The sequence below is a fragment of the Ylistrum balloti genome, unplaced genomic scaffold (genome assembly GCF_031769215.1).
Source record: "Ylistrum balloti isolate Yb309-2 unplaced genomic scaffold, AGI_CSIRO_Ybal_v1 Utg370590, whole genome shotgun sequence".
In the NCBI taxonomy this organism is placed as follows: Eukaryota; Metazoa; Mollusca; class Bivalvia; order Pectinida; family Pectinidae; genus Ylistrum; species Ylistrum balloti.
Genome location: NW_026782366.1, coordinates 855,907 through 883,185, shown reverse-complemented (window position 1 = coordinate 883,185; position 27,279 = coordinate 855,907). Strand labels below are relative to the sequence as shown.

At 32.7% G+C, this 27,279-nt stretch overlaps 2 protein-coding genes across 2 annotated transcripts in view; both read right to left on the bottom strand.

Annotated features, from left to right (window-relative positions):
- Positions 1–300: 300 nt before the first annotated feature.
- On the bottom strand, positions 301–3,410 carry LOC132556741 (delta-like protein A). The gene is made up of 5 exons (XM_060221183.1): positions 3,317–3,410; positions 2,881–3,068; positions 2,310–2,367; positions 1,068–1,121; positions 301–884 (listed from the first exon to the last, which is right to left on the bottom strand). Exons 1-5 carry the CDS (start codon positions 3,408–3,410, stop codon positions 301–303), a joined length of 978 nt encoding a protein of 325 aa, XP_060077166.1.
- A 2,706-nt stretch (positions 3,411–6,116) lies between these two features.
- The window catches only part of LOC132556752 (uncharacterized), a 74,850-nt gene continuing 53,687 nt past the window's right edge, over positions 6,117–27,279 (bottom strand). Inside the window, exons 15-29 of the mRNA XM_060221196.1 lie at positions 26,753–26,833; positions 25,822–25,844; positions 25,379–25,423; positions 22,666–22,723; positions 21,014–21,204; positions 18,732–18,755; positions 17,453–17,513; positions 16,905–16,966; positions 16,408–16,494; positions 16,129–16,257; positions 15,378–15,491; positions 14,883–14,942; positions 13,636–13,680; positions 10,837–10,947; positions 6,117–6,970 (exon numbers count right to left, since the gene is read on the bottom strand). Coding sequence (XP_060077179.1) covers positions 6,932–6,970; positions 10,837–10,947; positions 13,636–13,680; positions 14,883–14,942; positions 15,378–15,491; positions 16,129–16,257; positions 16,408–16,494; positions 16,905–16,966; positions 17,453–17,513; positions 18,732–18,755; positions 21,014–21,204; positions 22,666–22,723; positions 25,379–25,423; positions 25,822–25,844; positions 26,753–26,833 — 1,130 coding nt within the window. The 3' untranslated portion in view covers positions 6,117–6,931. The remainder of the gene's footprint in view (positions 6,971–10,836; positions 10,948–13,635; positions 13,681–14,882; positions 14,943–15,377; positions 15,492–16,128; positions 16,258–16,407; positions 16,495–16,904; positions 16,967–17,452; positions 17,514–18,731; positions 18,756–21,013; positions 21,205–22,665; positions 22,724–25,378; positions 25,424–25,821; positions 25,845–26,752; positions 26,834–27,279) is intronic.

Below are 27,279 nucleotides of genomic sequence, written 5' to 3'. Positions count from 1 at the left end.
ACCTTTTTTGTCCTTTAAGACCGAATCAGTAATTCTCAGTGTCTAAGGCGTCAAAACCGAGGAAATCAACCACGTCGAAAGAAGTGTTAAAATATTGATTTATGGGGAGTGTTATAATAGTAATTTTAAACCGTTCCATTTTCAAATCAGTTATAAGTGAGTAAACAGGTTACGGCAAACCGCAAATGTGATTGAAAGGAACGAAACATAAGAATACAAAAGTACAGGTTCTGTAAGTTTTTATAAGGAATACAGCCGGCCATATAGAGCATAAAGAGGTGATGATCAATTGCCTTGATATCAGCATACCGGATCCGGTTTTGGGACAACACAAGTATTGATTCTACAACAGAACCCGAAAGGCAAAATATAGAAAGGTTCCCAGCAAGTATCCGCCAATGTCTCCGGCGTATCTGGACACACACAATTATAGTCGTTTGAATGCGGAACAGGCACGCATGTTGCGGGAGGGTTGCATTTTGGCTGTCCGTCGCACACACTTGGTGTTGGTGTTGCTGTGGTTGTCGTTGACGTCACAATCACACCGGAAGTAGACGAGGAGACTACAGGGCTTGAACCTGATGATGGCGAATCGCAATTTACTCCAGTGAATCCTTTATCACACGAACAGCTATAAGAGTTGTTAAGTGCTGTACATAGTCCGTTTACACAGGGATCGGAGTCACAGGGATTCAGTTTGGTTTCACAGGTAGGACCGCTGTAATCAACGGTACAGTTGCAAATATAAGAAATTGCGTTACTGTAGCATGTACCACCATTTTTACAAGGCAACATTGCACAGTGGTCTTCCTGATCGCAATGCTTTCCGGTGAAGTTTCCCTGACATGCGCAGTAATAGTCACCAGTCAGTTCTAGACAGGAAGCTAAATGAATATATATATATGATAAAACTATCAATTTTCATTTAAAACATTCAGAATACATTTTATTCTTTTGTTATCATTAAAAATGTTTAAAATGTTAAATTATCGTAAGATTTGTTAATTTTCATTTTGTTTTTACTTCAGTGACATATATGTAAAACGTATTGTTCAGTGATAACTTACCGTTGTTATGACAGGGGTTGGAATCGCAAGGCTTCACTGGTCCGGTTACCTTAGCTGCAGTTAAAACACAACTCGTAATACAAGCTTTACTTGGTATTTTGACAATTTCATTGATTGATACACCTATCCGATATTCATATCAATTATACAGACAGAATTAGTCGTTCAGGTTACATCCCATTACAATATTGCATGATCGTTTAAGGTGAAAATTGATTCATCAACGTTTGTACGACAACTTAGTTTGTATAAACGAAAACGTTGCATTGTATCAAATGACCATCGTCGTAGAAATTATTATTCGCTTTCAATTCGCTCTCAATGTGAAACAGGAGCGTACCATATAATGGAAAGTTCCGTACATAAAGTAATTGCGTCTTTACTTTGTAACCTGATTTATTTAGCACCTTGGAGAAAGATTTTTACTGAACTTCAGTTGAAAAAAAAACAGGTGATGGGAATTCTGCATAGTTGATCTCTAGCATTTTTTGAATAGCGCGGTGCAGCCCTGACGGAGAGTAGAGAAACTAAGGCCGTGTGTTAAACTGGTGATATAAGGATATCTGATGCATTGTATTTTTCCCAGAAAGCAGCGCGACATGCCTGCAACTATGTATTACTTCGAAATAAAATGATAATTCAGCAGAAGTTTAATAAGGATAAACGAGTTTTGAGAAAATGATTTGTAAATCGTGAATGAAAGGAAATGATGTTTATAGAACGGTAATAACGGGATAATCCTTCTATATTTTGAAATTTGTTTGGTGGTATATCGTAATTACAATCGCAAATTGTGGTTACCGGTGACGAATAACAGAGACATTAAACTAACCGCGAATATGTTTGAAATTGCCATCAACTGTCTGAAAAGGGTGCTGTCATCGTTTAACTAAACAAAGATCTAGGGAATACCCACACAAAGATGACGTTAGGGTACTACTTATAACGAAAGTGGCTCTTAAGAAAGTAAAAATGAGAAATACAGAAAATATTTTTATATCATCATTTATAATTAACCTCTGTTGATCTGACGCTGTAATTATTCTTTCAATCGCAACGCATACCTTATGTGGTCTGCGCGGGTAAGAATTCCTACCAAATTTGGCTGCTTGCTACCAGTTTTTATACAGCGGAGCGCAACTCTGCCCGCGATTAGTGTTGCGAACAAGGGAACTAGTCTGTGTTTTACAAAACAAAATAATTAACTAATTTTCAAAGCCTTTTGACATTCAGGTACGATACCTTCAACTGCTGCTGTTCTGTTAAGTAAATCTGCTACCATTTGCTGCAGCTGTTCAACCTAACGAACAAAGGCAAACAAACTCTCTATTAAGAAAATTGTACTACAATAAAGGGCTAATGCTGCAATCCAGAAGACGGCATATCGTTTGTAGGATTTCCCCATTTTTTTCACTCCCATTTTCGAAGCTTAATCAATTGGAATCTGGATGTTTCATTTTCTTTTCCTCTATACACACATCACGAATTGCAGTTTTCTACAATTATTATGTTTTATCCTTACGCTTCAACAATATTGTAAATTAAACTTTCGCCTGTTTTGTTTCATATCCTGCAATAGCCAATAGTTTACCCAAAACCATATATACAGTGTTATACAATGTTTGGTAAGTTTAAGTACTGGACACATTTTTTAACAGAAATATTTTTGATATTTCACTTGATTGACAATATTTTCCCAATGGTATATCTTAATTCCATTATTTTAAGTAAGTAAGTGAGATATTAAACAATCTAAATGTCTCGACAGAACGTTTTGCAGCATGTCCTTGTGGTATGTAGAATCTTTTTATACCTGATCTGTAAGGTTTTTGGATTGTGTGCTTGAATTTATAGCAGCCTCGTTGTCCAATATCCTAGCGGTCTGTGACTGAACCGTGTGTTTTAGGTTCGCAATGTCCTTCTGTGCCTGGGTAAGGTCGGAGTACTTTGCACTCATGGCTGTAACTGCATCTTGTAGATTGCAAAATTGAGTCTCAAATGCTACAAAGAAGGTGGAACACGATAAAAAGTTGTCGGCATGTTTTTTGAAGAAAAATACTGTAAACTAGTGTCAGAGTAGAGACATTTGATGATCACATAATCTTTCCGAGCGTTCTATTTGAAATATTGCCATTTACGTAGAAACGACAAAAAACATGAAACGTGTCTATTTAACAACACTGGGGAAGGATTCCTCTGCCAGTAAGACGTTAGTGTGAACCGATACAACAAAATAAGATATTACTTACAGTCTGAATGCAGAATACACTTGTTGTCTGTGAAAACAACAGGGGAAAGAAACAAAATACTTAGAACGATCTTACAGTACATGACTTGATCCATGTAGTTCGGTGGTGTTTACTGAGACGAGGTAATGAGATAAGTAAGATGTTTCTATCTAGTCCGACGTTTTATCTTTGTTGGGACTAGAGTTGTATATGCTGTCGTGGTTATATAGGTCCATATTAGATAACAGGTTCTTGTCTGTTCACTTCTACCTATCTATTCTGTAGGTCTATAATAAATTTTTATAACAATTTGTGAATACTAAATTTTGATACGATGGTCAACATCTGTTCCATGTATGATTATTGCTATGTATTATTTTGAATTAACTTTTTAAAGATAACAACATCACTGCTTCCTGGGTTTTTGTTTTAAAATGTCGCAGTTAATTTAATATTCATTAGATTGTTCTCAATATCACAATTTGCAATGGATTGATAGCTGACAGAAAACATACAATACAATGCAATACAAGGTGCTCAAGAGGTTGATGAAGACTGTTTAGTTTTATGGTCGTTACCATAATATGTATTCTAGTTAGATTAGATGTGTTCGATGCAAGTGTATGTCTGGTGGTTTTTGTATTGTTTACATTTAAAAACGTGACACTACACTATTTACATGTCCATGCCGACTGCACTACAATAACATAAGGGGCCGCCGGTTTATTTTCGAAGCACTGTCTTGGGCGAAAAAGGAAGATTTAATTACAACAATATTTAAATACGCGTTTGGTATTAATTATCCCACTTAAATCGTGTTGGTTGGTTGACAGGTTTTGCGTCTCCGTTACTCCTCCCGTGTCTAGGTATCGTCTCACCGACAAACGTCAGTGTTCTGGCGGCGTGTATAAGATACATTCAATATTTCGTTCCGACACATTTTCCTTTGAAAATTACAGCATTCATATATGATTTTACCTTTTCTTTATTTAATCAATACAAGTCTAGTATCGCTATTGCTTGGAGGGACATCACGGTAAAAAACCTTAATTTTGTTACTCATTGTACGTGTTTTATACATAACCATTAACGTTTCTATGCTATCCCGATATTCGCAATTATTTCCGATGTCCAGCCTGGCCATTTCTTTGGTTCGGGAAACTCTCAAATTTAACACTTATGATAGCGACAAGCCAACTGCAGAGACATAGAATGTAAAATCCCGTTTTTCAGCACCGGATTTTGTTATGGGAGTGGCAAATCTTAACTCCAGGTAAAATTCAAAAATCACTAAATAAGTGACAATAATAGCCATCATTGTCCCGACCGATTCAGACGGGAAGGCACTTTAGTTTACAAGCGATGTTTTTTGTGCGCATGCGTTATCATATGAGTCCAACATTTACATATCCAGACTGTTGATACGGATTTCCATTCCATGAATATTAATCAACCCCTTAATGCATTTCATATTCAGCGAAAACCACCTGTCATTGTTCGTAAGATGATACGATATATAAATATATATATATGCAATGATCAGACGAGAAAATAATTAAAATAAAAGTTAAACCGTGATGTCACATTAACGTTGGTATATTTCTAAACAATTAACAGTGAAACTCATTATCGAGTGTTTCATTTCTTTATAGTATTTCAAAGATTCCATAATTGGAATGAGGTCACTTGTCTTTTGCGTGTTTACATTCTAATTCTGACATTACACGATGATTCACCATCTGTGGACAAGCAAACTTTAAAACATCCTTAATTAGTTAATATAGTTGGTTAAGGTACATTACAGTCTGCTCAGGCTACAACCTGAATAAATGAAACTCAAAAAACAAAGAAGACATTAAAATTGAGTGAAACGTTTATTTCCATAGAAAATGCAAGTAATGCTGTTATTAACGTTTACTGTCAGGTATAAATTTCATTATCGATATTAGATATATGCCGATAAAAATAAAAATAGATTCTATGAAATAAATACTATGTATATGTAAAAACGCTTTCACATCTTTTAAAACTAAACAGAAATATTGATGGACGGCTGAATAGATAAAAAACGAAATACTTTCATAGTGTATACTTCAATCACATTAGATAATACAAAAATGATCTGTTAAATATAGAATAATACAAAATGCATGATAGTTTATCACAGATAATTATTGAATAAACAACATAACACATAGTGCTAACATGTTATAGAAATAAAAATGAAGTGTTATCAATCTGGTCGAATATGACAATTGAAAAAATCCTAATTTAATATATCTAACAATAGGACGGTTTTCTTTAAGATTTTTTTCCTGTGTAACAAAGTATGTTTGATATTAAACTTCTTGATATTAACAAACAAAATCTACATATCACAGCTTATAGACTATCATAATTATTTACATTAAAACATGAACAATGCCATGCCATATGAGACAAAAACAACAAAGAGTTAAAGATAAACTTTAACCTTTTCATAAACGGAGCCAGGCACTGTAAACAGAAACCTCAATATGACAGCCATATTATTGGAAAAGCAAACATAAAAGATACCTATAAATTAGCTTTACGATCTTAGCATTCAAAGGTCGACGAATATGCGAATTATGTAGCAATGCCTATTTATCTAAAGATATGTATTATACCAAAAAATGACATGGCAAATTGTTTCTTTATTTCGCCTAATTTGTATTTAAGAAAATACATAAATTTTTGTGTATTAAAGAAGTAAAACAAAGCAAATGAATAAAAAAAATGGCTCAGTCATGTTTTTTGTGAATATATCATTCGTATAACAAGAAATTATCAAAAGCCTGCGAGTTGAGATGTAGTATTAAGTGACAAAGAACATCTTAATTACATTATAAACGAAATTATTACAATACAATGGATGATACAAAGAATGATTATCAATGAAATCCTTCATACATATTCAATTAACCCTCAAAGTAAACTTCATGACGATAAAAATAAATACCAAATCCACATGACTTATTTATATAGATGAATTTATATATACAAGTTTCCGTTTACAATCTTACAAATGAAATAAGGAATCTCGGCGAAAATTTGAAATACTGCATGAAAACCTATCTGACAACTCAGAGAAGTTCGTATTGTTATGTAATTCTAAGGACAGGAGCATAATCAATATCTTTTCCCGTAAATATAGATTTCAAACTAAACCAACAAGAATCAGGAGCATTAAACATGCCTCCGCGAAAACCCTCTTAATGAAAGTTTAACGATTTCTGTAAGAATATGTGTTTTTTTTATTACTTTAAACTTATAACATGTCCACACGGTAGTTTCTCCATATGAACAACATCGCATGGTGGTTACTCCCTAATAAAACAATACCGTATACATATTGGTCCAGTACGGAAACAACAATCATCTTAACCATTGCTGCGTAGCAAAGACCAATTCTCGGACCATGCTTGGATTCCATTCCTGATAGTTTCAACCAAATCATGCTGGAATACTCCGAGAGTATTGAATATATCTATTCATATTTTAGTCCATATTTCGTATGTTTAATTCGCTTCGATCCGTTCCAAAAATGATGTTAAACGTAATTCGAATTCTGTGTTACTGGGAATCTTCTTATGTATCTATTGGATGCTTAGTATCTTAGTGTTGCGCCCATGGTAATCTTACCTCGTAGCTCTTCTGCAAAGACAAAAAAAAATCGTAGTAAATAATATTTTACCAATATCAGAATAATGTTCTGGTAACAAATAAAACCAATTAATACATGTGGATGTATATATTAAAACCGCGGTGACAACAACCGGTCACGTGCTGTAAAAAAAATCGAAGTACAGAAAGTATTGTTTAATACTGGATCTAAAAGTAAAACCAAAAATAGAACACTCATATTAACGCATGATATAAAGTGGTCAACATGTATATTTTCTTTAAAGCAGCCGTTGTTTGAGAAAGTGTTTGTATTGCATAAGATTTTTCGAGTTATAAAGTCATTTGTGATTTTAAAACTTTAAAACATAAATTCGATGAGCTATCGCCCCATGACAACACTTATGAAACGAATTGCCCTCAATGTAACGACACGCAGATTTTTACATGCGTTTCTTCAGTAACAAAGATGCATCGATCATACGGTTCTCCCCAACTATTTACTCTTTGAGATTACTTGGTTACATTGAGCTCATTTCGATGTTCTTGTTCAGATGACACAAAAGTCCCAATAAATATACCATTGTTATTTAAATTAAAGCTACCTGTTTTCACTTTTATTTCAAAATTTTCAAACGACTTTTCCACATGAACATTAAACTATAAAAGGCACATACGGCCTGCATAACCTACCTGATTCGGTAATGCATATATATTACATAAATTCCCAAAGGATTTCTAGATACTTGATAATATTTGTTTAAACATTCATAACCGTCTCCAAACAGAGGAAGCAAGTTAAATCTGCCTTTGTAATTCCTCTATTAGGCCCTGCTCTTCAAACCCCGAGAAGGATAAAATCTAGTGTTATTACAAAATTAAGAGAGTTTCCAATATGATTTGTAAAAAAAAACCTGTCCTTCCTACAGAAAGAGGATTTTGCATATTTCCTTAATGGCCTTCATCTCTCATGTCTCAGATGTGGGGGCAACATTCTTTTATCAAAAATTGGCCCCCTTTCCCAAAAAAATAGTCAAAATATCTTCTTCCTACCGAAAGATTTAAAAAAGATTTCCCCCTCTTTCCCCAAATGGGCTCATCCCCTCTTTTCACAGGATAGTCAAACATACTGTTTATATAAAGATTGTACAAAAGACAAACAAATGAAAAGTACCTTTCCATTTAAATTAATAATTAGATACGATAGAGAAAAAATAATTCAGCTGTATCGTACTGCCGATCCATGCGTCTAGAACTCATCAATGATGCTTTAGACTAAACATGGAATCTAAGAGGCGACTAAATAATATAAAAATTGATCGAATCGGAAAAGGGCAAAATTTAGATAGGAAAGAGCACTTGTCCAATAATTCAACTGGTAACTTTCATCATGGCATGTGGCATGTAGGTTACGGCAAACTCGTGACACTAGTAGTATCCATTAAGATATGAATATAGAATTTATCTACAAGATTCAGCTATTTCGTTCTTGTAAGATCCATCAAAATTGTGATTTGTCCATTTTTCAATTGTGCTTCATTTCTCAGACCCAGTTGGGGTATATATCAACAATTTAAAAACGGGGACTTTTTGACCTAACCTGTCGAAATCCGCTATACCGCTTATGACCAACAACAATTTTTAAGGGAAACAGTTGAAGGACAGACAAATAACGGACACCCGGACAGACGCCTTGTCATGACAAGATCAGCGATCCTTCAAACCAAGTTCACATCAGACCGATTTAAAAGCAAAAAAAAAATAATAAGATAAAAAACACAGCTGATTAAATGCAAGATATAAGATACGTAATTTTCATTCAAAAAGATCATCAATGTACATATTGAAAAGCACATATTTCAACTATAAATGTGTATTAACATTTAGATAAGCTTTACCAATCAACTTATGACCATGCCGGTAAAAATGAACCTACATGATTACATATGCATGTTAGGAACACAGATGATTCGATATTAATCATTCAAACACTTTCCCTGAAAATGTATCGAACATTTCATTATTTGAATTATTCAACTGTAAATGGGTTATGTCAAAGACAAAACTGATATTAAAGATCTCACTTATATTACGTAATACATTCATCACGTTAATAATACTATGTTGCTTTATAGCAAATTAGAATATTAAGAGGATCTCTATATTAGGAATAATTTTCTATTCCTTTTTGAAATAGCAAAAAATGCTTGTAAAACTCAGATGCTATCTGTGAATCACGTTTTCTTTTTCAATTTGCTACTTATTCGTCTCAGTTTAATGAAGTGTCTTATATTTATGATAACGTCACAACAGCAGATTGTCTCCAATTAGCAACTTCTGTTTGAAAAGTATCTCTAAATTAAACTAGATTCGCCAGTTCTTAAAAAGTCATATATCAATCTCAATGAATAACTATGACGTCTTATAATTAACTGTTGTGTTCTTCAAATAGCAATTAACATCTATGGAAACGTCTGAAAACAAACTAAGCATTAATATTAGGTCTGGTCAGTAATATCGAAGGAATAAGTAAGAAAATTATACAAAACACACACCATTCAAAATAAATTTAGAACTAAAGATATTGCAGATCCAAAAAGTATATTAAACTACTTCACTCAGTTGTTTCATCCTTCCTTGAATCAGTGATGCTAAGGGCTGAAATATACCTAATCTTGATTCTCGAACGTTTACGATACTTACTTTCCTCTCTGATATACACCCATAAGTCAACGTTTGTGTGTTTTTGCTTACGAATTCCCTCCCCTTGTATACAATACGGCGGACAATTGTCGCATATAAAGGGAAACAACCAAATCTAATTGTTCATGTTATTAGTGAGCAAACATGCATTAGTATTAATAACATCTAAAAAAAACTGGTACTATTCTGTAATTAGAACAGTGGACACGTCCAGCGGATCAGTCCTCATGAAAACATCTATAGAAGTCTATTATTTTAATTGAATGAATTAATTAGTAAAACCAATCTCTAAATCAATTAACTATGTCTATTCGTTATTGACTATTTCTAATATGCAAAGTATACTTATGGTGATTCGTATTACTGTAAATCAATGCAAAATTCATTCATCATTCATAATTTTAAAATAAACAAACGATTGTGTCAGTGATGTAAGGAATCACCAAACGCCTATTGCTCTGCTTATGTAAAAGACATAAATGATAATTCCTTGCCAATATCAGGACGCATAAAACTTTTTTTTAATCTCAAATCGCTGTAATAAAGAATGAAATGATTACTAAAATGCATTATGTCTAAGTAAACTTTGGAAAACGTTGTACGTGACAGCAATATCAAGCAATGAAACGTTGTTAGCTTAGTATACTTCAAACAAGCAAGCAAGTTAAAATAAGTATTCAAGAAAGAATGACAACCAAATAATCAAAACAACCATACGGAATGATAGACCAATAAAAAATGCGTTATTGTCAATATTACACTCATCAAACATGCAGCATGTACTGAAATGTATCATTTTATATAATCTGAATAAGTCAATCGATCATCATACCTAGATTATAACAGACATAAAGCCATCAAAACATCACAAAGTTCACTAAGGGTTTGTGTAAGTCAAGTATTTAAGTGAAGACAAATGGCAGAGATGAGTCAAAATTGTTATAATTAAATATACTGATATGTGTAATGTGTATGAGATGATTAAGCATTATATGCACAGGAAACAGGAAAATCATGACTTGCAAAACATGAATTTTGGAAAGCAATGATTAGAAATTATTCGAAAACTTTTCCACAAACAGAACCATGATGCCAAAAATGTAATGTAGAAACTGTGTTAGTGAAGATTACTTCTCATACCAAAACCATCCACAGTAAGCTTTTGTCAAGTTAATGACGTGCGGGTGATGACGTACCTTTAAGGAAGGAGAATGGGGATAGTCATACTGATTAGCGTGGTGACTATCCACGGTGACACGAGAGAATCTAGGCGACAAGTCGTCTTGGGAGCCAAAACGAGGGGTGATCTGTTGGCAGAACAAACATGTCAAAGCTGCTGCTACGTTCAACTGATATGATTTCTAATGTTCGTGATGCAAAACTTACTAAGTGATTCGTAAATGTTTGGAGCTGTCAAACAAACATGAAAACTAAGCAGGTGAACGATTCCAAAGTGTCCAGATTATCGCAAATATTGTTTGTTATCCGTATAGTGACGCTATTGAGAAATCGCAACTACGCAACGCCACGCGGTTGACATAATAGAAAAACCATCAAAATGAACTAAAGTTTTCATTCATATCACTGCATATGAGAATTACGAATTTTGTAAGTCAATAGTCTCCAGGTATGTGACATTTAGTTTATTTAAGTTTAAAATGATCTCCATATTGAATTGAAACTATAGTAAGATCTCTTTTGTAATACATTACATTCTGAAATAATGTTTAACTAAAATATATCACTTAATATCAGTCGAAGGAAACAAACACGGACACCATATATCATAGCTAAATGGAATTTAGATACAAATGTTGCTGAAACAAAAATCACCTACGAGGGAAAATATTATGATTTATCGAATCGAATATATTTAATGAGGGAGCATAAGACCTTATATATCATCTAAACTAAAAAGAATCACAAAAGCCAACACGGTATTTTAGTGAACAGCAAGCAGGGAAAAAAACACTTTGGAATTGGGCATGGCCAAGTTATGGATTACAAATCGGGTACGGTATCACACTTTCATTTAAATCAACATCAGGAAAGACAGGTACACAAGAGTAAGACATTTACGACTAACGGATATTATCACTGTGATTATGAATATATATATTAACTAAAACAGTTCATTTATTTATGACGAAAACAAAGTATTTTACTTTATAACTACCATCCGGCATATGTTTACAATATATGATGATCAAAGAGTGATGTAAAGATCATTTAGCAAATGACACATTGAAAGCGACAAACATGATTGATATATCACAATTTTGCCTTAACATATACTCATCTACCAGAGAAATAGCAGAGTAACGTAAATGAGACCAAATCACTGTTTTTAGCTTTACCATACTATCGTCAGGTTGCGATTACTAGCCAACATATAAAAATGTGGACAATTAGTAAAAAGGACACTTACAAAGTAACGAACGTGAAAAGCACGTGAACAAGTGATCAACGACAGTCTCAAATATACATCTTCATAATTGTATTTGGAACCATTGGTGCCTTGTTTTTTGTTTCTTCCATTTTGTATGTTACCTTTTTCCATTGCTATGGAAAATGGATTCACAAAATTCCATGGTTCATTACCATAATTTGAAATCAATATCATTTTTTTTTATTCTTATATATATATTGCATAAATTGAAAATGTGTATTTAAAGTGATGCATGGACGTATCGTGATTGAATGAAACATACAAAGATATGTGTTAAGCGGTATAGTGTCACACACATATTGAAATATCACAAAATCTTCGTGAATATTTTATGAGATATCGAAGGAAAACAAACCACTTTCAAACAAATAGTGTCTAATTTGAAATATATATATTTATATATATAACCTTTAGTATTTTTGGACCAAATTGCCATTGCATTCTAAATTGTGATATGTATGATTTATATTAAATCATATTTTCATATTTTGAATGATTGGATGCTGTTCATAATCTGCAGATTGTCATTGCCAGAACATGTATGCTGATTTTCTGTTTACTACGTTCTTGGAGAAATTTTGCTAAAACCTCTTTTTCAATAATTGCTTCGGAAGGAAGATACATATGCCACTAGCATGACTTTTGGGTTCTTCTTGATTCCTTGTTAAAACTATCATATGAACGCTTCAAGTAATGCCTTCTTGCAACTCATTTTATACTGAACTGTCACAAAACCAATCGTCCACTTAAAAGCTAATATCTGACTTGACCTTATTTGTAGCGTGTTTAACAGTATTTGCCCGCAATCTAAATCACATTAAAGCCGAATCATATTGGCAAGAAGGAGTTCATAAGGTTGTATATAGAAGGGCATAAGAAGTATGTAGAAGTTTGGTTGCTGTATGTAAAAGAAGAGGTGACACAAAGCTGTGATATAAGAATCAATACAAAGTTACAGCTCTGTTCTTTGTTGGACACCATATCACGAATAAATACAGATAGCTAGAATGGACAAAAGTCCACATGTTGATATATAAAACGGAATGAGATCACAGCCAGTATGCGACATTACACCACCAAGAAACATGCAATACTTCAAAGTTGGACATTAAAAGGAGTTATATCGCGAAAAATGGAGGTCATTTAGATAAAAAGGTCCATAAAACTTAATAGCAATAAAATACACAATTATAAAAACAGTAAAAAAAGACATTTGATGAAAAGCAAGACATTCAATAAGAGATGAAGGGTATGATCTAGACAAACTAGTTTAGAGAATGAATGCCGAACTTATAATACGTCCCTTAAAATGTGAATGAATATACAAATGTAAATTTAGATTGAGAGAAATAAGCTATCTGCCGTCTTTTGAGTATACGATGAATAACACTTCTTCCGGTAAAGACTTTATTCAATTACTGATAACCATTATTATAAGAACCTAAATGCCTTTTGAGGAAATATTTCATTGAAATTCAGCATACATGAAGGGTTTCATTGATGTCATTGTATTCAGTTATTAGTGTAAGTATAACAGTTCTTTTACTTGTCTTGCAGCGTTCCTTGAGGTAATGCCATCCCCTCGTGGAGTCTAAAACAAATATGTATCATGAATATTATTGTATAGCTGTACCTTTTTGACACTATCAAATCGACATGTCTTTAATTCATCTTCGAATCAAATTCAGAATCAAGACTACAGAAATCAAACTTTCTTTTTTCCAATGACTTTTCAAATGGAGATATTCAAATGGAGACACAAGAACATATCCTACTATTCGTTTCAGAAACCATCCTTTGCTTATTTCTGACATTTAAAACGGGGAGAACAGACCGAGGAATCGTGTTTCTCCCTTCAGCTTGAAAGGTATTTAGATTCTTTGTCAATGCAACTTGTGATTTACGGTTTTCCACAAAGTACTTGATGCCTAGTTCTCTTTTCACGCATAATGATCAGAACAAATTTTCAAAGTAATGATCTTATATTAGCATATATGCTTTATATTATCAATGGTTGATGATCAGATGTTCGCTTTGAAGCATATCTATAGCAATGATGCCATGGCTATTCCAAATCTAAATGAATAGAATGATCTATAATTATACAATTGATGGTAAGTTCATAACGGATGTGTCATGTCGCATGCAACTCACATACACACAGATTATGAGAAAGAAGCACAAAATGCAAGGTAATCGGTTCATGTTATTGTAAAACACAAAAACTACAAGCAACATACACACAAGCAATGAATGCACAAAACCTGATTGATGTGTTGTTTTGTTTACATAAGCTAAGAGACGTTGATGAAATCATAAATTCATACTCTAGATGATTCAAAATGAAACTGGGTGCTGCAAGGAAATAATCACACTCCTACCGTAATGGGTATGTTTATGGTAGATTATTGTAATTCTGGCCATATATATATATATGTATATATTGTTTATTTGGTTTTTCACTGTTACGAAGGAAATATCAGGCAAAAGAGATTGGTTTGTCAAGAACTGCAATCAAAACTCATTAAAGAAACTACTGAACACACAAGCTTAAATAATTAAAGGAAAAAGAAAAAAAAATTGAAAATGCTTTATGTAACTAATATTAAGTTCATGTTAGTATTTAAGTATTACAAGAATGCTATAAAATGTCACCCAATCACTCTAATCATATTAAAGCTCTTTAAAGCAACTATCAGGTAACACTCTGGAAACGGTCAGTTTCTCACTGTTATAGACTAATCATAGACCAATGTTGGTCCACACATCAACATGTGTCATGAGTGGACGCACCTGATCATCGAACTGAGACCAGTCCTTTCCTTTAACGTATGCATCGCTCATGGAGAAACGCTATGTTCAAAATCAAAATTAACTTTGAGCTTACTTTAAAGTATTGATTAATAGAAATGTGTGCATATATATATTAAATAGTATAAAGGAATGTCGGTATTGCCCGCCACATCCAACTGTTAGCAAAAAACGCTTCATCCTTTCACCATGATATAGCCAATGGAAATTCGCAAACATATACTTATCCAGACATAATATTAAGCACATGTTACGTACTATTAATCAATCGATACAAATTAGAAGGGAGGGAAAAGGCTAATATTCACGAATAAGTTTTAATTTAGACGGTTAATATTTCATATTTAAATAGAACTGAAATGACTTTGGGAAATGGAAGAGATGTTCCCATCAACTATAAAGTAAATGTTAGATTACAAATAAGTATGTAATTGTTATCATATATGTTTTAAAATATTATTTCCTAAAATAACTTACGTTTTTTTCTTCATTGTTCAGAAGATTGTCTAGATTTCCTTTGTGTGTATACTGTTCGTTTTTCCTGTATCCCCCTCCATATCGTCCCCAATAAGTTGCCATTATGTCCATATGCTGCAAAATATATGATATTCATTCTATTTATACATTTTTCTCGTCTTATATATATGCATTTATCATCAGCCAATCCAAATACCGAAAAGGTATATAATTCATACTGGCATATTTATTCATGCAACCAGAGGATCACCAATTTGACTATCTTGTCCAATCAATACACTAGTTTTCTTTCTTTACTCTTTAGATGTTTGTATAAAATCCCAATCACTATTTTATACCAGGACAAATGAAACAACAGTGGATTGTGTGGCGATTTATGATAACCGATCACTAACTACGTTGTTTTGAAGTTTAATATATGACAACCGACAAATGTTCTGAAGCATTGCATGTCGTTTAACGAAATTCAACTGAAATATTCTATCGAATAGGTATTGAAAACACGATGTGGTTGTTTTGTTGTCAATACCTTAATCAAAACACCATCATCAACTTCAGCTGAACCACAAACGTCGATGTAAGATATAGATGTTTCATGAAATCAAGTGTAAAACTTTAGTGTGTACATGCAAAGTTGCTCACAACATCAAGATACGAGGCATATATTAAACCAAATAAGTATTCCAACTTTCAACAGTTTAATCACACGAATAAATCTATGATAGAAAATGAAATATTTTAAGGAACATACCCGACGACTCTCTTGATGATCCTTCAGCTGTTCTAGTCTTTTCTTATACAGCTGATCTGTAAGGCCGATATCTAGTGTTTCGTGGTACTTTCTGGCGTCTTGGGGTTCAATTCGAACACGTCCATCTCTCTAAATTATGAAATACAAACGTATCCATACATTGTTTTGTGGTCTGTGAGGCGCAAGAGATTGTCTTTTTTTCTCTTCGAAATGACATGTTTTAGATGATGATAAAAGAATGACAGAATTATCATATGTCGGTATATATTTCATACTTACTGCACGTGATATGTCGCTGTGAGGTAAATGATGCTTTGACCGAGGGCGAGCCCTGAACGAATCGAGTATTCCAACATAATCTTCTTGCTAATAAACGAAAAATGTATCGTTAAAGCAGCAGAAATGGCCATGAAATAAACTAACAAAATTCGGATGAAGTTAAATCACTCAAGCACCGAGCACTGTCTCATTTTCAATAGTATATGAATGGTAGAAATATACACAATATATATTTTTAATATTTATAATTTGCTAAATCTCTGATATTTCTGGATTTATTTAAAACATATTCTTAGAATACAAGTTACGTAATTCGAAATCGATTCTATATAATGTCATGGCCTCAAACTGAGGATTTTGTTAGGGACAGTGACATAACCTTCTAAAGCTTGTGCAAATAACACTTTGGCAACAATTTATCGTGGATAAATTAGAACTAAATGTAACTTAATTTTTTCATTAGTTTCAACCCTGTCTTCAATTTATTTCCTACTTACAGATTCCTGCTGATGGCGATGTTGTTCGTCACCTTTGCGTGTGTTTTGTGCCACCTGCTTGTCTGTTTGGAATAGTATGATAGATATAATTAATACAATTGCATTGCTTATATTGCAATGACATTCCCCTCTAAACAAACAAAACAATCGTTTAATATATACAGCTAAATGGGAAAAGGTTGATCATCCAGTATCTATTCCGATATCAATATAATACTAGATACATAAATCATCGCTTCGTATCTCACACATCATATGTGTATCATAAAACCCTTTAATCTATGTGCATCACATTTCAGCAAGTATTAAAAGACATAACATGAAAACGAATTTGAAATATGGTTTATACAGCTGTTTATGACAGAAAAAAATCACCTCGTTGTAAATGGTGATTTAAAACAGAATATTGTACAACAAAATCACGAGTCAACATAATATAGCTATGTCATTTGGTTCATAACAATTGTATGCTTATCAAAGGACTGAAAGCTGAAACTAAAATGTGTTTGTAGTAAGTCAGTTTGTAATTTTCACAGGTCGAAACGTACCGAGATCACCACGATATCTCTCCTGTGCCATCTTCTCATTCACTATGTCCATATCCTTCTTCTGTTAGAAACACAATAAAAATTATAGTACAAATGACGTATATTTGTACGTGTCCATTCCACGAAATAAATTACATTAATGTGTTAAATATATCGTTAAAGTTCGAGAAACTTCAGTAGAATTGCCTTTTTATTACAACTAATTACACCATGTAAGATGATACCAGCATATTTCATATGGACGCACCTTAGGGATTTACGTAAATAAACTTCTTGTCCCATCCAATAAATTAGACAAGTTTTGAGATACAAATATTAATCGAGGTGTGTACATCCAAGATATTACGTGCATGAATATAGATAAGAATATTCGTGATTGAAATAATGCAGTTAGTAGGTGAGAAGCCGAATAAGGGTCAGATCAGAATCTTTTGAAAGAGAAGATTAAGATGTTATAACTTCTACAAGCTTTTCTGATTCAGCGACGTCAGAGACATCTCTGTATCAAATATACATATATCAGTAGTTCTTTTAATAGGTTGTTAATCAACGCTACCTAAAAATATCAAATAGCAATTAAAGGTATAAGATACTTCAAACGATTGCATGAAAGACCGCAAAAATATACAAAAACAAAACCAAAAATAAAACAAAAAACTTTTTTAACCTGGGTTATGTACATGGAGAATTGGTTGTTAATAAGAATACACATTACCGATAAAATAAATCCTATCATCATTAATCTTACAAAATCTTGTTTTAATTTCAAACATTTAAATAATTATAAAATATTGCTATTATGGCAAACACAATATATTAATGTACAACATTCAAACGAGAGGCAGCAAAAAAAATGGCACAGTGCATGAAAAGAAATGGCTTGCAGCAAACAGGAAAATAACAATGACAGAAAGTGATCTACCACTAAAATATATCGATATATAGGCTATGATTTCATAAGAGCACGACGCATCCGTTAGCTTTGTAATTGGTTAATTTCTCAAAACGAAACAACAATGTATAGCCTGGAACGATTGTATTTGACAAGAAAGGTATGAAAACTATACAATAAAACACAAAATAACACAGGTAAGATTAGGTGCTTCTAGGATATAATAAGCGTATATTAGTGATTGATATAGAGAGTATAGTCTATGAAGTTTAAAAATATTACTTTACATATGTATGAATATGGCTATACTATTCAAATCGTATTTGTTAATGATATGGAAAATATGCTTATGATTCATGCTTAAGTAGCAGCTACCAAATTACTTACATCTGGTTTGCGGTTTAAAAAGCTCTGAAATTATTTTCCAAATAATGCAGAACAGCAGAATAAAAATAGTTTTCCGATAGGAAGCATACGACTGTATTAAATATGCAACTAAAGATCATGTCAGTTTAATGTGAAACAAAAGTTCGATCATTGGTTATTCGAACGTTTGTTTTATATTAGCATAACGACTTCTGATGTCCTGGTCTGAATGTAACTGCAGCATAGACGAGAACTCTCCGACTTAACCGGAAATATGATGTTTGAAACATGTTCTGGCCTTCCCCAAGTAACCCAACATTATGTGATAGTGCTAGTATGCAAACTTAGGCACGTCGAAAATTCACCCGAGAAAAATTAATTTAATTATTGATATGTTCCATACATTTGTACCGTCGTATTGGTGGAATTAAAAAAAAAACATCCGACCGACGACGTACTGTTGGAAGATCGTACATTCCCTGTAGGACATTTGCTGAAACACTTCCCTTGTCCAGTCAATACAAACGCAGTTTTCAGACAACAAATTGATATTATTGTCACATAAAACACCAGAAATTACATCTGATCTGACTTCAGACAATAACAAAAACTACACGAAGCACCAAACAAAAGTAATAAAAAATCTTGTGAAGACATACATTTTCCCTGACAAAGTGATCCTCAGACTGAAAGAAAAACGTATGTAATTGATAGCAATTCAAAAGTAAAGCACGGTTTTTTTTTTATAAGTTAGATCCAATCAAACAAATATTCATCATCTCATCCAGCATGCCACATAAAAGGTTTTATTGAATGCCTTTTTTACAGATATACTAAACAAGTTTTTAATTATGTTAATTAAAATTCTATAGACAAAACTACTGAAAAATACAACGCTTTAAATATGAGTAATTAAACATACATTGTTCGAAAAGATTATCTAGTCACAATGATATATGACGCTTAAAAACAAAAGGCGAAGAGTGTCTCTGCCTCTTACCTCAACATACTGTAGAAGAAATGTACGCCAAATATTCAAAACTTAGTAAATAAATTACTGGTCTCTTAATATTAATATACTACAACTGTACATCATACATTAACTGATCTCATGGTTCCATTGATGTTTCATAGCATTTTCGCATTCAACACATAGATCACCTAAACTCAAGACAAAAGAGTCTTTTCGAATAAGACAGATAATTTCTATAAAAGATATAACGAGACAAAATCGGACAAAAATCAGCCAAAATAACATTTCCCCGACATATAACTGTTAATATCCACTGTAATAGTGGGGTTACTTTATGAGAAGGCCAGAACATGCTCGTATTCCAGTCAAATTAACGTCCAACACCAGAAAGTGAGATGTCGAAAGAAAACCACGACTTGACCGGACAATGTGATGTTTTCCAATTTATCATTTTATGAACAGCATCTGATGATTCATTTTGATAACCAGCAAAAATGTTTAGCCGCATTTTTTTTTTTTTTTTTTTAGTTATTTTTATTTTCTTTGGTCACGTATTCTGATCAAATGAAATGGTAGTGAAATATTCATAACATGAACATTAAACTTGTTGTTCTATAAATATAGATATTAAACTTGCAACCAAGGAATGTCTTTGATGAAGCAAATATGATTTTGTCGAAAGCCTGTAAGTCACATCAAAATGAAGCATACATCACACTGGCGGCCAATTTAAGTAAGTAAGGAATAATGTACAAATGGGGCAGTGCAAAGATAATCGGTACACAGATATAGATCAGAATTGATGAAACATATTAATGATTTCTGATATTCCCATAAGTAACAACGTTTACCGCATGATATGATTGCATCTGAAAAATAGTTAAAAACAATTTTTTTTAACCTTTAAATAGTATCAGGAGTTGACTTTTCTACATATCCACAGGCAGAATGTAGTATTTATGAAACATTAATACTTTCTAACTGATAAAGAAATGCATTATTTGCATGACTAAAAAAAATGTTCTTTTCAGAACGATCATTGAAACTGAAATTGAGTGTTACTAATCAACTTTGCTTCTGTTCTATCATTACTAGTCAGTATTTAACATGTCATTTCGTCACAACGGTTAAGTCACACAACAATTCAAACCTACAGCATAGTTCATTTATGTTATACAATCTGAGCACAACACAGCAATTGTTTTCCTTGATTATTTATACGTGACAGCAGTTGGTGTTATCATTACTTCATGCAAAATAAACAAATCTTGTATCAATATTTTACAATTAACATACTATTGTTTACAAATGTTCCACCGATAACACCTACCGATCTATCCATAAGACCTTGAATCTGTGTGATCCTGTTTCCCTGTTCGTCCCGTCTTGGTGCACCACCACCTGCTTTTCCGAATGGATAGTACACAGGTAGTTGCCACTCTCTGTTTGGTTTGAGCTCTGGACCTCCTCTACCGATATTGTTGTATGGGTTTTCATAGAATTTGCTATTTGTGTCCGGAGCTGCAATTGATATATTTCTATTTTGACGAAGACATCGAATACTTCATTCAAACGACATTGACATATCAAGAAATAGATGTAGTCATTTTTACGAATTTGATATGAAAAATAATTGCTGTCATAACTGACAACAAATCATTGTAGAGAATGGATGTGAGCGTGTTACAGAAAATACTGATATATCAATTACCAGGAGAAAAAAATGTTAGAGATACAATCTGTTATTCCCAAACGATATGTGAACAATATTACTTAAGGCACTCAATATACCAAAGTCCAAAAATATTTATAGCAAAGCAAAATATCATCCAGTATGTGAAAAGCACAATAATAAATATATATATATATACATATTCGCATTTTACCATCACCAATAGCAGCTTTAACACTATGTACGTATTGAATGACAAGATACACGAGCTTGATAAATCTAGTGACTTTAGTGTGAAACAAAACGTACGGAATCGACCGTTGAAATTCTTAATGCTGTCGTACATATTTTGCATTGACAACATTTTATCATTGATTAGTTGAACAGTATAATCCGGCTACAAGTGCATTAACAAAACCAACTTATTTACTCCGACATCTACCACGTTTGTGGTACTTCTGGCATCTATATAATCGAATAATCACATAAATGATAGAGGCAACATGCTCTAAAGATTTATATTGGTTCATTTCGACTTGTTGTTTCCGACGTCTGTTTCAAATGACACATAACAATTTAGCAAAATATTTTGTTTTTGAAACATGTACAAAAATAAGGAAAGAGATAATATATGTTGTGTACTTGTTACGATCAGTTAACTGTAAAGAAACTCTTTGAGCTATCATATTCCATTGTTCCAGTGATTTTAAGGGGAAAATCTAGTATGTTAAAAAAAGAGAATAGAAATATACTGATAACTATCAATCTAATATATAGATAACGAAACCTTGTGTAATCTATTGAGTCGACACAACTCACTGCAAAACAGTAACAAAACAAAATTCAATCTGATCAAATCATATTGAAAGATATACATATATGTTTAACTCACCAGTAAATAATCTAAAAGACAGCTACTTCCAAAGAGGAATAAAGTTTATAAAGGTCAAAGACAAAGAAGGAGAAAAGAGAAACCAAAGCACGTTTACAATATACGAAAGTCTTCGTTTCAGTTTCAACAATCAATGATCCTGCTTTATATTTTTCAACCCCTGTTATTGCTTTTCTTATCCCCAGAACTTAAATGTGATTTTCTTTGACGTGGTAAACGTATTTCTCACAAAGATGTAGACGAATTGTTAGACATTTTTTGACATACATAAATATGATATTACAGATATGTAAATATGGACGCACAATTATATTTTTAATGTTTTAGCTATATTAACCCATACACTGGACCTTATTTGAAAACAAGGTTTTATTATATATAGTAACAAACATTAGAGAAAGAAAGCTGCAATATTAACCTGATTTAGGACTGCTTATACCTTTCTTTTGAAAATGTCCGTATTCAGGTGCAAATCCCTGCAAACAGATAACAAAAAATGAAGGCATTTGATAAGTCTTGTGTTATAATTTGTCATTAATAATAACTCCACTAGTTATCTCTGCGACACAAATGATACAAAAACAATAGTTTTGGTGCGGAATATCTATCAAACATTTTCACCCTATTTCAAGAAAATTAACTAAGGATAATTGAATATATTACGAATATCTAGCAATCGCACAATAATTCGTATAAAATATGTTCTTTTTCAAATTTGCATGTCAACGGTGCCGTTATAAGAACTGAACATACCTTGCAACCATGGATACTGCGATCATTTGCTATGATCACAAAATTTTATAAATGTTAGACACCGCATGAAACAAAATTCTTTATATAATGCAACACTGTAATTTTGTATTACTGGCTATCAGTGATTCAAATCTATTTTCCTATGGTTTTATGGCCAACTTGGATAGCTTTGAATATCGTAAATGATAAGGACTGAACTAACTGTTATCTGATCTAATGGAATCAATACATAATACACCGTATTTACCAAATTAAAACTTTCTATCAAAACCGATTTGTGTACAGTAAGTTGTGTTATCTATTAAGCAAAGTGAACCGAACAGCGATCCAAAATGTCGACCAGACAATAGAATGAATTACTGACCAACTGATTTTTTTTCTTGTTTTGTTTTCATTTAAGGGAATGGTATAATACTGTACATAATCATGCAACAAAATGCCATGCATGTCCAATGCCTAATTTGTGCACAAAGCTATAGACAACACCACCAAAGCACAACTTGAATATGTACCGGGTAGCCATCAGTTTTAGTTGAATCTGATAGTATGTGTTATACAGACAACATGCAGAAATTATACAAGTAAAATTCTGAATTTGCGTTAACTTTTTTTTACGATTTCATATTCCGTTTCCTTATCCAGTTAGTGTAAATAATCACGTCAACAAAATCTGTTAACCATAATACACTTTGATAACGCTACCACATAAACAACGAAAGCAATTTCCGTATGAGTTTGGATAGCATGAAGAAAACAGTAAGTGCTACAATAATATTGAAGTACTGCTCAGTAGTTACACATCTTAAACAAAGCTAACAAAACTTAAATCAATATATCAAACAAAGCAACGTGATACTGTAAATTACCCGTTATCCTTGTCGTTTTTAATTCACAAGTGAACCACCATCAACGTCTAAATGGTAGATAGTTTTCAGTCATAGAATATTAACCATAGGAAACCTCTATGTTTCGAGGAATGCGAGTAATTTACAGTAATCCAAATAAGAATCGATACACCAAAGCTTAGTCACTGAAAATGAACATGTTAGACTGAACACGAATATACCTCCCGCGGTTTACCCAACGCGAATGGGTATCGAGCGATGTTACCAGCAGAATCTCTATGTGGATTCCCTATGCCCCTTCCCCATGGGGCATATTCCGGAATCATCTAAGAGAATGACAATAGTGAAGTAGAGGACGTGAAGTCAAAATAATGTGTATACAGGATAATCAAACATGAAGTGAAGAATCGAGTGATTAATTAATTGCAGGTTAGAATACTTTACTATATCAAGATAAAAATTGTCGATATCTGCCATCCTAATGATTTTGAATCGGGCCTAATTCATTCCATAAACCACCTAGACTTAAAAAGCACTAACAGCATATTAATCAACTTAGAATTATCATTATTTTATTTTTTTAATGTAAATATTCATATTTTTTATTTCAACTTTGTTCTTCTTGTATTTGAAAAATGTAATGTCATACAAGTAACTTTTTCCACTATATTTTTGTAAAAGTCTTTCAACTCCACATTTTATTTTTGCTTTCATTTCACTTGAATTGGAATGCAAATCATATAGAAGCTGTAAATACAAAAACAGTATGTAGGAACGCCTATACCATTGCCACATTATATATTATCAGTGTCGGCTTTTTTCTTTGGCTTTTGAACAAGTTATGTTACATCAATTTTAATTGCCTCTCCTTATGAAGAAGATGAGCATGCAGGTGATAAAATAATATAACAAAGTGAATGTGCTCCAATCTCCCAACACATGCTTTCAGTATGTCTTCACAAACCACCTTGAAATAGCAATGAATTAAAATCAAGGCGAAGGAAGTAAAGGATTACTATTGTTTGATTTATCGCAATCAGTAACAGGTTTGTCTTAGCGGCTAATACACCGATATCACGATATCTTTGTTTGTTTGATTATGGGGTTTAACGTCTTCATTCGGAGACTGCAATGTCTTTCAGGACTACTAATACCATACATAAGTGATCGAGAATGAACTCGCTTCCAAACAAAAGTGAAATTATTTTTTAATAAAACAAGTATAATAATAATGAAATAGATATAAGATAACGCGTCTGAATAGTTTATATCGCTTAATACAGTACCGCTTTGAAATAGCACCACTAAAAGGTGTCTCATGCGAATCAGTTAAAAAACGGTGTCGAAAAAGTTTCATGAAACAAATAACCCTTTGTATCCTATGAAGTATTTGAGATATTCAGATGAACAAAACAGTAGTTTTATCTTATTCTAAACATCATTTTTCAGTCGATAACAAAAAGGAAAAGTTTATCATAAGGTAATTACTGTGATATATGACATACAGAAAGAATGTGCTCGCAACCCACTCACCATTACACTTTTTGAAAGGGAACGGTTTGTCCGACGATCTGTACCCTGATTTCATTTCATTGAAAATAATATGATATAGTACGATAGGTATATGATGAGCAAAACTGAGATATGTGAAACCTTGAAGTTAATGTACCTAAGAGCGAAAATGTAACCAGAAATACCACATCAATTACATATACGTGTGGATTTAATGGTATAAATATAATAATATATCTCATAAAGTAGTTATAGATCCAGAAAAATTAAGTTACAAAATTGTAATTAATACATGAAACACAGAAATCTACATGGAAATGGAGAGAACTTTTTACCATGGATAGTGCTTGAAAAACCGAACTAATATTCGAAATGGTGTAAATGCATAGATGAAGAGAAAACAGATAGACGATCATAATATGAAAAAAACACTTTAGATATATACAATACAGCCATTCACTTACCGCTTTTTGTTTCAGGTATTCCTCTGAAATGGAAACAAAAATAATGACCGTTATATAATGGGATATTTCGTTATCGACATGTTAGGCCTCATTCAATACCCAAAATAAAATCATGTTCCTTATCCATTATCAAAACATTATTGGTAATTCACATTTATTTGAGGTAATAGGTGATGGATTTTTCACGTGGAATCATTTTCCACCTGCTGAGTTATAATGCCGTTAACTTTTGATAACTGTTAATTATTTTATGCACAATATTCATTGTCAGATGATGTTAGCTACGAGATATGTAATCCCTATTACTTGTCAAATAACAGATTTTTTAGAGAAGAGCTGGTAAATAAAATTGATTATAGTAATCATCATTACGTGGGAGGAACAATTATGTCATTTGAAACATGTGAACAAGAATCTTTGAAAACTTTGAATCTGAATTTTGCTTAATATTATCCAAACCAATCAATGCATTACATTCCATCGTTATTTTGGACAAAATAATTGATTCAGTATGACAATTTTAGAAAAATGTGAATTTGTAGTGCGATTAAAAACAGCAATATGTAAATTTATTTCCTAATTTCGTTTCATTCCATTGACGAAAAACATGCAAATACCAAGAACGATGTCCATGACATCGGAAACCCATACACATGACTTATATATATATATATTGTACTTAAGCTGCGGATAAGACTTCTATTGTACGTTTCATTTACACTGCTATATCAATATTAAATAAAAGCATGTTTAATGATAAGAAAATTTACCCTTTGTTGCTTATTGCTTCTTAAGCGTCTACAACATTGTTGGTTATCTACATTCTAGCCAATAACAATATATTCTACACTGCAGAAGCTACACTGTAATAGAAGCTGTCTATAGTATACACGCACAAAACTATGGCATATACATGTGTAGTTATGGATACCTCTGTATGGAGGAGCTTTCGACAATTCTAACGTGTCCCAAGCTCGGACGAGTCTCCTATCGCGATCGTGTAGTGTATGGCCTATATATGCATTGCAGAGAGTAAAAATGCCACACACATTAATACAGTAACAAGTAAATACATAGACTACAGATTCCTAGAATCATATTTCCTCGAATCATTACTTCTAAGTGCATCTTGATGCTGAGATAACATTTGTTTCCCTAATTCATCTAAATCTTATCATATCAAACGTTTAAAACTAGTCATGAATTTTAACAGAAGTATATTCCACCGTTACTGAGAAAATCATGAAATAACACCACTCACAACACTGTCGGCATTTCTTCAACTCCTTTCCAAATGAAAGGCCGATGTGTTCCAGGTGTCAGTAAAACTGCATAACTATTTAGTTTTTGCGTAGACGCATTACACCGACTTAAAATAAAGACACTCAATTTTTTTCTAATATGAATTCCTCATTAATAACATGACTTTCCCCTTCTCAAAGATGTGACGCGAAAAGA